We start from the raw sequence: 15,326 nt of genomic DNA on the forward strand, positions 1-15,326 counted from the left end.
CTCTCTACATTTGCTATACATCTAAAAAAGAAAGAAAAAGAATAAAATGACAAGTGATCAAAAATCAGAAACAGCTTTGGAAATGAGGTGGGTTTTTCTTGGACTAGGTGATCTTTTGAGGTCCCTTCCAACCCCTAGGATTCTGTGATTCTTTCCACTGAAGAAGGCAGGTGGTAACATTTTCAGATCAGCTACTGCATCAAGTTGCTAAGGTGACTTTCAGAGAGACCAGTAAAGGAATAGTTGATCTCAAGGTCCCAGCTGGCAGAACCTTAATTTCAGCCGGAGTAAGTGTTGGCTCTGACCAAGGTGTTACGTCTAGAACTGTAAGACATATCTTCATATACTTCATTTCTTTTCCTGGTTTTGAAATATTGCTTCAACTGAAAAACAAAGCAAACAGCCATTCAGAACAGACCATAAAAAGGGCCCAACCAAGGAGTCAATTTATTTCCTAGGAGTCCATCTGTTTGAAGTGGAAATGTACTTTTACATTTCCTCTCATAAGCCAAAGAGGTCTTAGAGGATTAGGTGGCAATTGTCAACCTATTTAAATTTTATTGTCAGTCTAATGTGATTTCACTAGAAGTTCCTTCAAGAGTGGGATGTAACTGTGGTCCCAACATAAGTAAAGGTTATCCTGAGTTTGTTGCTGATAACACAAGAGACCACTTCCCACAGGGCTGCTTGGTTTTAGCAGTCCTGAAGCCGTAAATGGAGGGACAAGATCAGATCCTGGCCAGTGATTCACACTCTGTTAATTCTGAGTAACCTTCATAAAGCAGAAGAATCTATCAAAGACAAATAACTTCTGGGCATTTTCTGCAGAATATGACTGTAAATAATACCAGTAAAGGGAAAAAAAAATATTCTCGGTTGCCTTTTTTCTATGGCAAAATTGTTCTCCCACAGTTACTTTCTGACATTTTATGACCTTTTGTTGTTATTGTGTCCCCCTCCAAACATTCTCTTGCATCTATTATATGATTGGTATCTACAGCTCCACTCCCATTTGACAGAGAAAAAAAAAGAAAGAAAAACAGAGTAGTGAGGTGCTCTGTTCAGGGAAGCAGGTACAAAGCCTGGCTGTGGTGTTGACTGACAGGCTGCCTGGAGTTTTGTTATCAAAAGGCAAACAGCATCTCATTTATGAACAGTTACAGGAACATCAGAGATGACACCCGGGAAACATTAACCGAGGGCAAAGATAAGACAATTGAAAGCCATGATTCCTTGGGTTTGTCTAATGTTTGCTTGACTGACTAACTACTTCCAAAGAATATCAAAGGCACTTTTCCCTCACCTGACCCAGCAGACTTACATTGACATGGGACAAGATGGAGCACATCAGTGCAGAAAACAGTATCACCACCACGATGGTAAGGCCATAGATGCCCCAGGAACTGCTGCTGCAGCCTGTCTGCTCCACTTCTGCATGGGAAATTATATTAGGATTATAAACAGGAAGAGGCAGTATTCTGTTTTTTACTATCAAAAAAGTTATTGCTGCTCAGCAAGAAATCAGGTTCCAACAAGATGCTACACAGTCACATTTGTCATCCCATTAGTATTCCCACTGGCATTCCCCGTGGTCTTCCCAGGCTGGTAAGGACTGGAGATGGCATGTGAAGGGTCTGTGAGGAGCACTCTACAAAGGTGATAGTTTCTATAGCACTGAAGAGAAGCAGGATCACACACTCATAAAGGAAACAGAAAATGTTTTACTGCAGGACTACAGGAACATAGAGGACTCATCCAGGAGTATATAGGGATATATCATGTCTAGGTTTGCAAGCAGCACAGGCAGAACTAGGAGGCTACTATGATCTGAAGGATACACACTGAACAGTGCTGGGGTGCTAGTGGACAGGGTTACAGTTCTATAAAACCTCAATTCATATCTGACTAACAGAATATCTGGTGATAACCCCATGTCTTTGATGTGCAGCTGCCATTTTTCACAACCCATGTTACTGAGTTGTTACACCAGTTATGCTTAGTGGCACAGAACGAGACCACAGCCTGTTTTGTAGGCTGCAGATAGATCCTTTGCAACCCTTGGGGTCTATGCAAACCTGATTTTAATTACCCAAAGACCTCATCAAAGCCCAATGAAGAAGGTTAAATTACACCAGTAAGATCAAAATAAAGCACCACGTTGCTGATTTTGTCTTCATCTTAGCAAATGGTTCCACCACCACCCTGCAGAAAAATTAAACCCCTGTCTTTGGAACATGGTCAGTGTGCTCAGTGTCTAGTAACAGTATGTGAGATCATCTCTGCTATTATCTGTGGCACTTGAAGTAAATGCCTGAGGACTTGTTCTGTACTCCCAGGTGTGACCTACTTTTAAACACAAAGACTTGCTGTAGGGAATAGTTTCTAACATACATTTATGTCACGTTAAGGTCACAGAACTGAAGCTAAAAATACTGAATCATTTCCTAAAACTGACACATTGTTCACAGACAAACTGAAGAAGTTGTCGTCTGATTTTGGCCTTTTTTTAAAATTATGCAGGATTATAGCAAGTTTTCTCCTCTATAAACCCCCTCTAGTTGTACAAGGCAGGTAGAAACAGTGCCTGTTTCTGTGCCCTAGCACAGAGGAGTTTGAGCACTTCTCCAAACTTCCCAGATACTGGAAGAAGTCTAGCCATGGCTTTGTGCTTCACCTGTCCTGACTGAAGTCCTGCAAGCTTGTAGCCCATCTTTCATATTCCAACATGCCTACAGTTAGTTATGGTTAAACAAGCAACAGGACGGTACCTTTAACCAGCATCATGGTGCCACTTCTGTTTGCTGAGAGGAAAAGGGAACCTTTCGGCACCCCAGCACACACATAGATATCACTGTCATTTTTCTGCAGGTTGTGTAGAGTCACCACTATTTTATTTTCTCCCTTTGAATACTCCAAACGATCAGCAAAAGCAGGAGAAACAGTTGAAACATTCCGGCCTGACACAAACAGCACTTGCTCATGTCGCGTGTGAGTCTTGAGCAAGTAGATCCCCTTGTCTTCCTGTGAGCTTTGCAGTGCACAGGTGATGCTGACAGACTGGCCTGGCTCAGCAGCCACATAGAGTGGTGACTGTTCCACAGCTCCACTGGTGTTACCTGAAAACAAGAGAGATCAATGGCTGCCACAGACTTATACAGTGCATTTTAACCAGGGAGCAATTACAGGGGTCAAGGACAGAAAGAAACAGACCACAGAAATGTAGATCAAATTATTTTTTTAAAAGGCTACTTTTACACGTCTTGAGAAGAAGGATCCATTTCAGTGCAGGCTGGGGTGTCTTCCTGCCCCAAGATCTGAAAGTAGGACCGACCAGACAGATTTACCTGGTTGTGAAGGGTCTCCACCTACCAAAAAAATACATATACTGAGCACTTCTAAGGGAATACAGCCTCAGCAGCTTGCCCCTGAGACATGATTCTTTCTCCAGTGAGATAAATTAAAAGATCTGGGGTCTATTGGTCTGGATAAATTCATACAAAGAGAGCACCATCAACTTTGGTTTAAAAAAGCAGTTATTAATTACTTGCTCTCCAGCTGAGAAGATATTTCACTGAGTTTCTCCGAGGACATGCCCTGTTCCTTTTGACATTATCATTCACGTGGCTGAGGGAATAAAGACAATTTTTCACATTTGTACAAAAGATAAATCTGGGAAAGCTGCAGGCATTTTAGGGAAGAGGATCAGAATCAAAGAGATAAGGTAATTTAATAAAAAAATTTGGAGAAACAGTACATAAGCAACCAGATGGAGTTAATTTGAGAAAGCAAAGTTGAGAAGTCTGAAAAGAGAAGCCTAAGGAAGGACATGGTAAGTCATTAGAGATACAAATGACTATTACTGACCCAGCAATCAATTAGGTTTTCATGCCTTGGGGAAAGGAAAGGAAGCAAACCCTGTAATTTTTGGTAAAGAGAAGAAAGGAAGAAAACCCTGCAATTTTTAGTAAAGATGTTTTGGGTTAGATCGTCTCATCCGAAGGGCAGGTATGGAGAGGAGTAGGTGCCAAAGAGCATTGCAGACTCAAGCCTCTTCTAATGCCAAAAATGAGAATAATTCTTCCCCTAATCAGAAATGACAGCCAAAAGGAGAACTTTCATTCATCAACTGCTTGTTAAGAAGACAAAAACTTCACATCTCTTTATCCACTGCCCAACTTGCAAACCCTGCCTGGCACCAGCTTCCCTATTATCAACTTGTCATTTAAGATGAAATAGTAAACCCAAAAGATTTGCAAAAAACACTACCAAAAAGAAAGGCTCATTGCTTTGCTCATTACAACAAACACTGCAAATATGACTGACTGTTTTGGAAAGAGCTTTTCACTGTTTGCAGACTGCTGCAGCCACCTATGACTCATGTAAAAAGCTGTAGGTAGGATTAAACTAGTCATGAATTGATGTTCTAGGGGTTTTCTTGGTACTTTTCTACCTAAGGTGCTTTCTTTTTTTTTTCAGGGAACAGACCCACACTTCCCTTCAAATCAGGACATTATCTGAGCAGACATGGGGTAAGTTCCCTCAGAATTTCCCTCCCATCAGGCTTTCTTCCAATCTTTGACTTAAAATACATATCTGTAGCTATTAATTCACAATACAGAAGGTGGAATTGCAATACCTTTCACCAGGACTATGGTTGTCTTCCCCCTCAGCTTTCTGTGATAGCGTGTGGTTTTAAGAAACGTAAAGCACTGGTAGATATCAGAATCAGATTCCTGTACATTGTGTAGAGTTACCCTGAGATTCCTCCCATCCTTTGAGTACTCAGTACGATTAGCCAGAGCAGGATGGATGTAGGGAGAACCCTGCTTGGAAGCCTGTATCACATTCTCCAGCCGTATGCTACTTGTCAAGGTGGTTACCAGTTCATTCTCTGAACCTTTCATTGAGCAAATTATGTTGATGGAGTCTCCTTCCCAAACACTGATTGTGTCTGTTGACTGTTCATTTTCTTCACCTAAAAATAAGAGATGTGTAATTGAAATTATGGTAGCAGAGTTCTTCTTGATACATTATCCAAGTAGCTTTCAAAAACAACTTCCCTGTCAACAGAACAGCTCTGCAAGACTGGACCTTAGGCCTGCTATCCTGGGAAAACCACCTTTTGGCTGTCCTGAATCCTACAGTGCCTTTCAGTGTCACTGACCTGTGTGATTCAGCATCTCCCAAAAGCTTAAAAGATACTGGCAAAAAAATTTTTTTAAAGTGGCTTCTGTCACTCATGCAAAAAGTGTCATCTACTCTGTAGCTTCTCAGCATAATCCTGGTAGCTGTCAAACTATAATTGGAGCTGGTTGAGGATCTAAATCTGGAATTCAAAGGGATCAAAAAATGGCAGAAAATGGAACAAAATTACAGATTTAATTTTTTTTTTCCAAAGAAGGCATTAGCAACCCCAGGAAACTGAATGATTTAGTCTCTTAGGAAGGGAACCGCAGAAGATGTAACTCTTGCCTATACTAAGAAACAAAGGTCTAAAAATAGATTACAAGACCCTTTGAATTCACTAATAACCTCAATTCTGAAAACAAATGGAACAGCAAGTACTGTTTGAATTGCAAGGAACAGAGAACAGGAAATATCTAAAAGAAATTACACTACAAGTAAGAGAAGATCTGGAGTATTGTATATCTAGGACAAATACAGTATGGAAAGGATAGAATTATCCAGTTAACAAGCAAATGAGGACCCTTATCTACTGAAAAGAATTTCCTTTAATAGGGAACAAACTCAGAAGTCAACTACAGATAGTGGAAATTTAGACACAGTTGGTCAATCCAACCTGACCTGACACAAGGACATTCCTCCTACAGTACCAAGAGGAGGAATTAAGGCAACCCAAATGTTGTCAACAATTATCTCCCAAAGCAGCAGAGGAACAGGGTGATGGAGAAGGCTGGAGAAATGCAGAGCACTCAGCCTTTAGAAGCAGGGAATAAAAGCCCAGGAAATTCATTCCATCAGCCTCAAGTCAGTACTTCTAAGCTGACCCACACTTAGGTGGTCTAAGAAGCCAAGGAGCTAATGACAGCCACAGGTCCTCAGTTGTTTTCTCCAAAAGATCAGGGTTCAAGACTTAAATAACAGTTTTAGAAAAGTATATTGACCCCTCAACAACTAAAGAATGGCAGAACTACTCAAAATAAATATTCTCACCAGTTGCACTGCATCTCCCTTCCAGACATGCTGATTTATGGATCCCTTCCAGTTACTGTCAGTTGTCACAGGGTGGAAAAGGACTAACTGCATGGAAGCATCTTTTTCCTCAGCGTGTTCTCCTCAGAGATTTAGAGTTTTCCTCAGAAGTGCCTCCAGCTTGTACTCTCAATAGCTACAATACCCACAATGGATATTTCTAAGTAAATTACACCTTCAATAATTATGTTCCTAGTAAATATCGCTAATTATTTCTATCCAGAAGTGGGATCCCCCTGTCAACCTTAATCATACAGACACAGTTCATGTTGAATTACTGGGAAAACAACTTCCACACCTTCTACAGAGAATGATTTCTGTGTAGAAAAGTTACGACCAGATGATTTTTTTCTAAAAACTCAATCTATCATTTCAGAGAATGTTTTTCAAAGTTCCACCTAATGGTGAATTTGTCAGGAAGATGCTTCGGATCTTAGACTACATGGAGAAAACATTTTAAAAGGAAATAAAATATTGAGACTTGTGAAACATAAGAGCATCTCTGTTGTACGTACCGTTCTGGCCAGGGAAGCACAGGAGAAGCAGAAGAGATGCAGTTGGGACCCATGAGATCCACAGCATTTTAAAGTCTTTTGAGTTGTTCTCTATTATCTTATCAATGAGTTAAAGACCTGAAGAAAGGGTTGTTTACCACAAGTTTCCTTTTCTTCCAGCTACATTAGCTATCTACTCAAAGAAGGCAGCAACGTGCTTATTTTGCCTCAGTGTCACAACAAATGTGACAGAGAAGGGGAAGACAGACTGTCTAGAGGTGTATCTTGGTTTTGACTTCACACTTAAAACGCCCATAGTTTCCTACTACTGAACAAACCCCAGCCCTGAGGGCAGGGTTGAAAGAGTCTCTATATGGGGAGTATCTACCTGCCTTTTACAGTCAACTGAGAAAAGGTAAGACTCAAAGTTGCTCTTCATGGTGTCAAAATCTTATCTCCCAGCTATGGCCTCACTGGGAATGTAGGTGCTTGGTACAATCAGTTCAGGCTGCCAGTGTTCCCATGGGCTTCACAGGCTGCCTGGCTGGTGGCTGCAAATGCAAAGTCTTGGCTGTGTAAGGAGCAAGTAGATGAGAGATACTCTATTACTGCAGGTAAACCTTTAATTATTATATAAACCCTGCTCACGAAACAACAGGTTTGATCTGTATCTGGGCAATGACAATGGGTATAAGTGCCAATCAGCAGCACAGTACATAACTCCTGTGTGCTCCCTGGCTCCACATCTAATCACACATGCTGCAGTGTCTGCACAGGACCTGCTGTGTTCCCAAAGAGCTGCTTGAATGAGCTTCAAAATGCCATCAATTATTGTAAAGAAAGTTCAGGCAGGTTGTGAAATGTGTGTTCAGGTTGCCCAACACAGGCTCACTACTGGAGACACAAGCAGATGCCAGGAGACATCTCTTAGTCTCCCTCTTTGATTTTGCAATACTTGAGAAGTGAATCATGACACTAATACTTATAATTACATAATTATTATTACATAATAACAATTATAATTACATAATAATCAATATTGTAATTATTATAATTACTATCATTATTATAACAATTCTTATATTATTATAATTACATAATAGTAATTATATTAATCATAATTATGTAACAATACTTATGATTATGAGTTTGGGAATCACGTGATGGTGATGCTTTCTGAGAGAGATCAATATACCAAATACCAATACAACCAATACAGGGTTACCAATGAATAGCCAGTTTTTTTTAAGCTGGTATTTTATTGTGATAAGTACAATCACAAACATGTAACAATTATAAAAACAAACAAAAAAATCATTTAAACAAAATTATAACTATCATATTATGGCATTTGGTGACTGAGACCACTTGTTAATGGAATTTAAAAACTACCAAAGTTACTAAGTATTTGCCTATATTTGTATATTGCAAAACAATTCAAAATGCACTGAACAAACCCTCTAGATGTTTAAGGCTATTTTTAACAGATGCTCCTGAGTTGGAGTGTGCTGGCAAACACAAATCATCCCACAACTCAGGGGCAAAGTGAAACCTCTGATGCCTCTGAACAGCACAAGCCACATAATCATTACCAGAAGAGATGTAAAGGAGAGTGTGCTTGAGTGAGCCACAAAGATCAGTGTGTGACTCCCATGCCTCGTGACTAATTCAGCTAAGCACCTATCACTGGGCAGAGGTATCTGTGTAATCTTTCTTCTCAAAACATGCCCAGCTCTCTGGCCCAAATTTGTGTTAAAAGAGTAGAAATTAAATCTGAACATCATTAAACCTGGATCCCTCAAGTGAATACAATGCAAGTTCTCAAACAGCCCTTTATCTCATTTTGAAAGAACTAAAAATCTGAGTTTATACCAAAACCTCCCAGTGCCAGCCACCCATTTGAACAGTTTATACACACACACACAGATTTTTCCACATGTATACATAGGAAAATTTGTTTTTCTCATTCTCATGCAAAATAACTCCATGGCCTTCAATTTTAAGACAGTATTTTTCTAGGTATAGGAAAATCATGTGTACCTGAGTGGAACTCTGCAGTAGCACAGCACACAGCTTGGCTCTGTGAATGGAGCACTTGGCACTTCCTCAGAGGCACCCACAGAGCAAGGACTTACAACAGAGAGAAACAGAACCAAAAGTAACCAAAAGTAGCTACAGTGGGGTCAAAACTCTACTTGTGAAAGCTTCCAACACTTCTGGTCTAAGAAAAAAAATGAGAACTGCAATTGTGCTGAGGTGCAGCAAAAAGAGGTTGTTTTTTTCTTTTGTCTCTGAATCCTTGCACAGTCTGGACTCCTTGGCTTCCTGAAGAAACGTAACATTGATCAGGATGTAACAGATTTCACAACCAAATCAGTCAAAATAACATCATCAGTAAATACCTACAAGCCTTTCCATAGCTGGGGATGGCCATCTCAGCATGAAGTTTTAACTGCATCCCACCACATCAAAATTGAAGAGACAAAAATCTAAAAAATAAGCTGAGGGCTGAGTTAAAAGGGTATCTTAGCTCAATATGGGTGGAAAGCCCCAACAGGGGAGGGTAAAAACAAACAAACAAACAAACAAACAAAACCAACCCCAAAAATAACAGCACTAGTCTTCTATACCAAACAAGAGCCAAATTTCAGCACCAGGGCTTCTCTGTATTTCCAAAATGAATTAGTAACATTTTTTGCTGACTTTGAGATTTCATTCTGGAAGTTTTGGGTACAGTTTTAGGGGGAACTAAACCATGTAAAAATAATCCAACAAGTATTCATACTGTCCCATGGACATGCTATTCCAGTTGTGCTGCTGCTGCTGCTTTTTGCTCAAAAGCCTGATAATACCAATGATGTCTCATGCAAACTTCTGAGGATTTATTCCAGTCAGGCATGAATGCTGAACCATTTGAAGAGGACACACCAGCTCTGAACCACCAGATGGGGACCTCTGGAGCACAGCACTCATCACACACTGTCTGCATGCAGGATGCCCAAACCTGTTTTCAGATGCAGAGATGTTGAAGTCTTTTCTGATAAGGAAACAGCAGGTATGTCAATATGCTTTCTCATCCCCTGGAGTCACTGCTCAAAGTGTCCTACACTAAATTGCCAGTATCATGACCTAATATGTCAGGGAGATTGATATCATACTTCTGTTCAGCCTGGGAGGGGGCTTTGGCCTTCATGACCCAATGCTGTTTCTGAGGGAGCTGGATATAACCCTCTCATCCGCACTTGCACAGGAACAAGCACACAAAGATGTCTTCAACCTGCAGGTGACTGCAAAATCAAATGTCTGTTCAAAAGGCCAAGCCCCTCTAATTCACCTAACCAGTCACCTCTATGTCATGCTTTTTCAGATCTAGAGATCACCTGAGAATTAAAAAAAAAAAAAAGACCTATGGGTGTGCTATCGTGTTATGAAATGGAAGGCACAGAGAGCATCTGCCTCAGGGTTCAACACTTTCTTCCTCAGCACAGACACAGGTCTATGAAGAATTTCATATTAACTTGTAGTTTCATTCATAGAAACCATTGAGAGAATTCAGATATTGTGATGACTGCTGTCCTCAACAAAGCATCAGGAGAGGATGGCAGATCCAGAGAGCTTCCTGTGTTACTCATGAAGGTTTGGAGATGGACAACTGTGGCAATCAGAGTCCTCAGTGAACACAGGGATTTGGTGAAGGTACATTTATGAAAACTACCATGAGTTCTTGTATAAATGAGAATGTTTCTTTGGCTGAACACTGTCCATCCTTGCTGAGGAGTTTGCAGCTGGCACAGAGGCCTAGTCTTCTCATTTGTAGATGTTTTTCAAGTAAGTGTGAGGGTTTTGGTGTCAGGAGTCCCTGGGATTTTTTTCAACAGCTGCAGAATTGAAAGAAAAAGATCTCTGAGGTCACCAAAGGCACAGGTTGGTTTCAGGGAGAATTCTAATCCAGTTGCCTTTATTTTGGCTTGGCAATTTACAGTGTGAAGTCCTCAGGGCTGTTACAATGTCCTTTCTGCTGCAGGACCACCTCTTGCTCTGAAAGGTGAAAGGATTCATTGCCCAGTGAGTGGTGTCCCTGCTGAGCCCCTGCCCTGGTCACTGTGTCCTGGCAGCCTTTGCCTTACTGGGACTGGATGTCTGTACAAGTGTGTAAAAGAAGAACAAATGAGTTCTGGAATGGCTGCAAAGTCATTTAGGGGCTAAAATCTATTGACTCAGAGTTGATGTAGGGAGGAAATGGGCATCCACTGAACATGGTCCTAGCAAACACATCTAGCCTGCCCCCTTGCCCATGCAGTAATGTGATTTCATCAACATATATAAACCCCCAAAAGTAAAATCTTACCATTCAGAGTTTGAGAGAATATTATGACAGGTCCTAGAAAAACAACAGCAAAAAAAGTACAAAGTATCAGCATTAGCAAGGATTTACTTAGAAGAATTAAAGCTATCAGACTTGCAGTTGTTTTTTTTCCCCCAGTTTATATTTAGCTGAAGTTTCTGAGCATCTCAAACAGACCCACAGGCCTTGTGTTTTGTCCACAAATCCTCCCCATGGATGGCAGGTGATTCCTTGCCATACAACAGCACATTGGCACCCCAAGCTCTATCCTCCACTGTAGCACAACTAGTGCTGAAGGAAGAGGTAGTTAAATATTGTCCCACTTGAAGAACACTGAAGTGTCTGTGTTGTGAAGGAGGGAAGAGCAGAGAGTGATGCAGAGAAAGACAGGGATTTCCAGATTTCATTCACATTACTCCCTGATTACTCCATAAATCCTATCCCACCTCTTCCATGCATATTAGTTTGCAAAACAAACTTCCCCCTTGGATGCATTTAGGAAGATATTCTTTCTTCAGTTAAAATTGGCTCTGGAGTGGGCAGAGCTGTGAGGGGGAACCATTCACCCACAGGACATTCAGTGGTCTCCTGGGCTGGAATAAGCTCTGCAGGGTAAGCTGCACAGCAATGGTGCAGACTGAGACCACCCTAAGGAACTGGATCCCCTGGAGGTAAGGCTGAGCAGTGCAATCACTGCCTGTATTACTGGAGCAGTGAGGAAAGAAATTCTGTGCTTGTATTTCATACCACCACCAGCTGAGAGAGGGCTGTGTCACAGCACCAACTGCAGAGGTGGAGTTCAGACCAGCTGTTGGCCCAGGCTCTCCTTTGCAGTGAGTATCATTTATTTACTGACCCCACAAACAATGTTAGGGAAATGAGACCATAAAGAAAACCCTGTAAGCTTTTCCCACTGCCAGCACAGCCTGTAAGGCCCATTACCCACAGGAAACATGACCAGTTGCCAGACCATACCTCGGCCGTTCGCAGTTCCAGCAAACACAGTACGCTGCCAGTGCTGCTGCACAGAGTACAGGGACCAGCACTGCCACCATGACAGCAGTGCTGCTCTTTTCAGCAGCCAAAAATTGAAGATTACCTGCAGAGCAGAAGAAAAGAAGTCATAGAGTCACAGGGGTTGGAAGGAACCTCTGAAGATCAAGTCCAACCCCCCTGCTACAGAAGGAACACCCAGGGCAGATTAGACAGGAACGTGTCCAGATGGGTCTGGAAAGTCTCCAGAGAAGGAGACTCCACAAACTCTCTGGGCAGCCTGTCCTAGGGCTCCATCACCCTCACAGTAAATAAGTTTTTCCTCATATTGAGGTGGAATTTCCTGTTTTTCAACTTGGTGCCATTTCCTTACTTATGATTTACTGGAAAGCGGAATTCCTGGAAACTTGTTGCATGCTCATCACGTTCCACCTTCCCTCAGTGTCCCTGTATCTACAGCTCCAGAGCCACAGTTAGATTAATTGTTACCTAGGGATATATATTTCCAGGACTGGGCACAAACGGGTTCTGGGGAAAGGCTGGCTCAGTTTGGCTGGCTACAGCATCTGTGGGTTCAAGATACGAATGCACAGGACATCCCCATGGAAAGCTGTTCACATCAAGCTGTCTGGGCAAAACACTCTCAAAGCAAAGGACAAACAAACAGGTCAACAGGCTCACCAGGCTCTCCCTCATCCATGGTGTTGATTGGTGGTTCCTGGATTTCCTCACCTGACATTTCAGGGTTGCACTGCAGAGGGAGGTGAAGCACTGAGAGGTTTATCTCTGCTTTGCAGCAAATTTTAGTGATGCTATCACTCCTAATTTCTGAGGAAGATGAAAGATAAAAATAATTTTAATGACAAAAAAACAGATCATTAATAAGATATTAAATCAAGGGTTTAAAAAGTTAAAGAGGTTAATAGATTTTAAAAGTGGATCCTTCATTGACCACAACAACTTGGAGATTGCTACAATCATATTTAATCCACCAACTACTTAAACCAACCAATCATCATTTATATTTTCTTCTCACTAAAGCTGATTATCTATTCTATGAACCAATAAAGACAATCTTCACATTTGAAGAAGGCAAAAAAAAGTTTCCACTGGTAATTAAGAACACCAATACATTTGCAAGAAGCTAATCCTCACCTTTTTGCATTTCAATTCTATTCAGATAATAATTGTGACCAAATTTTCACCTTCCATTTACCCACAAGAACCAAAGAAGAACAAGAAGCAAGACCAGCAGCTGTATAAACCTCAGAGTGCATCTTCCACCCAGCCTGGACACCACTGGGCTATTATAGAACTTATTCCTCTTCTAAGAGGCGGGAAATGAAAAGGCCATTGCCTTGAAAACTCCCTCCTATCTACATATCCCCACAATCGGCACATCCACCCGTTACCCTCTCAAGGAAGGCATCTAGGTCTACAGCAATTCCCAGTTTTTGCTGTGGATGTTTTAGTGTCACCCAAGTTTTACCCAGTGGTAACAGCATGTAGATATTTCACAGTGATAAGCATAAATCCAGGAGAGAAATTGTTTGCAGGGCTCAGAAATTAAATACACGGGGAAATGTCAGACTGAACAAAAGCACATGTAGATTGAGGATTTTTTTCTTGTCTGTCAGCTCTAAAATTTGAATGGATGCTCCAAGTCTAATAGATGTGATTAAAGCCACTTTCAGAGAATCGTCCACAACTGGGAGAGCAAAGTCAAGCACACATATTCAGCTGGGTGTTAAATATCATTGACCTGAATCAAGTCCAACTAAATTGCACCTGTGCGACCTGATCCATGATGAGGTTTTGCCCTCTTGGAGCCAACGTGTTTCCTACACATGGTGACTGGCATTTTTATCCCTGAATTTGACAGCTTTATGAGAAAGCTAGAAGGAAAACCTGGTTCTTTACTGAATATCAGAAAAGAGCAGCACACAATGGCTTTTTAGGCTAGGGCTGGAATTCAGCATGTTCTGACTGAAGTAGGGTTCATACACTGTAAACTGGCACAGATTTTCACCATGAGAATTGATGTTGCCAAAAAAACCCAAAAGTATCTTTATAAATCAGAGCAACATGAAATTCTCTGAACCTCTACTAGTGCAGTGCGAAGCAATGTTTGACCTGAGACAATTTTGTTTTTGTAAATGGCTTCTTTAATAAAAGAAACTCATTTTGACAAGTTACTTTACTCATTAACCACACTAACTACCCAAATATGTAACTTCAGTTTCATGACCAGAAATATGTTGACAGCCAGGGCCCCAGTAGAACATACCTCCAGAATTCAGGATGCCACATGAGTCTCCTACTCCCACATCTACTTTGTCCCAGAAGATGACATAAGCCCCTTCAAGAGAAACATTGTTTTGCCTGAAGCACACAATGATGTCTCTTTTTCTGATCACCAGCTCAATTCTTTCATTTGAAAATGCCTTATTTTGGGTTTCACCAATTATATCACAGCCTTCATAGTTGGATGAATTGCACAAATCACTCTTACAGCTGTAGACTGTCACATCTGTTCTGCCAGAAGAGGAGTCTGGCGTCCCTCTGGCAGGGATGCCACTGGGCATGGCAATATCTAGATGAGAAGAAAAAAAAGAGAATAATTAGCTTTCTTGCCAGAAAGTTGGTGTTAGGCAATGGGAGGAGTTTTGGTGGACAAATCCAGTCATGGATTAGGAAACGTTGTCTGCTAATGGGCAATTTTTATGTGGTACTGGGCCCAGCCCCCAAAACAATTTTGAGGTAGAAATACAATATATTTCCCCCACTGCTGCCTCTGGGGTTTTAACTAGGAAGCTGGCAGCCTGGGAACTGAGTTAAAAGACATTCCTGTTGTTGAACTACAAGGTCCTCTGCCCAGATGAGCTTAGACGCAGCCTCACAAGAAGCATGGTCAAGGGAGGTGATTCCTCCTCTCTACTCTGCTCCCCTGAGACCCTGCCCTGCAGAGCTGTGTCTAGTTCTGTGGTCCCCAACACAGGAAGGACATGGAGCTGTTGGGAGCAAGGCCACAGAAATGATCCAAGGGCTGGAGCTGCTCTGGAGACAGGCTGAGAGAGTTGGGATTGTTCCACCTGGAGAAGAAAAGGCTCCAGGGAGACCTTAGAGCACCTTCAGGTACCTGAAGGGGCTCCAAGAAAGCTGGGGAGGGACTTTTGACAAGGGCAGAGAGTGACAGGATGAAGGGGAAGAGTTTCAAGGGAAAGGAGTTAAATTTAGATGAAATATGAGGAAGAAATTCTTTGCTGTGAGGGTGGTGAGAC

At 41.6% G+C, this 15,326-nt stretch overlaps 1 protein-coding gene across 1 annotated transcript; it reads right to left on the reverse strand.

Moving 5' to 3' along the window:
* Positions 1-278: 278 nt before the first annotated feature.
* CD7 (CD7 molecule) lies at positions 279-14,630 on the reverse strand. The gene is made up of 4 exons (XM_010007233.1): positions 14,333-14,630; positions 2,769-3,116; positions 1,322-1,431; positions 279-383 (listed from the first exon to the last, which is right to left on the reverse strand). The coding sequence occupies exons 1-4, from the start codon at positions 14,628-14,630 to the stop codon at positions 279-281; spliced, it is 861 nt and encodes a 286-aa protein (XP_010005535.1).
* Between the last annotated feature and the right edge of the window lie 696 nt (positions 14,631-15,326).

This window comes from Chaetura pelagica, unplaced genomic scaffold (assembly GCF_000747805.2).
Source record: "Chaetura pelagica isolate M959 unplaced genomic scaffold, ChaPel_1.0 scaffold180, whole genome shotgun sequence".
NCBI lineage: Eukaryota > Metazoa > Chordata > Aves > Apodiformes > Apodidae > Chaetura > Chaetura pelagica.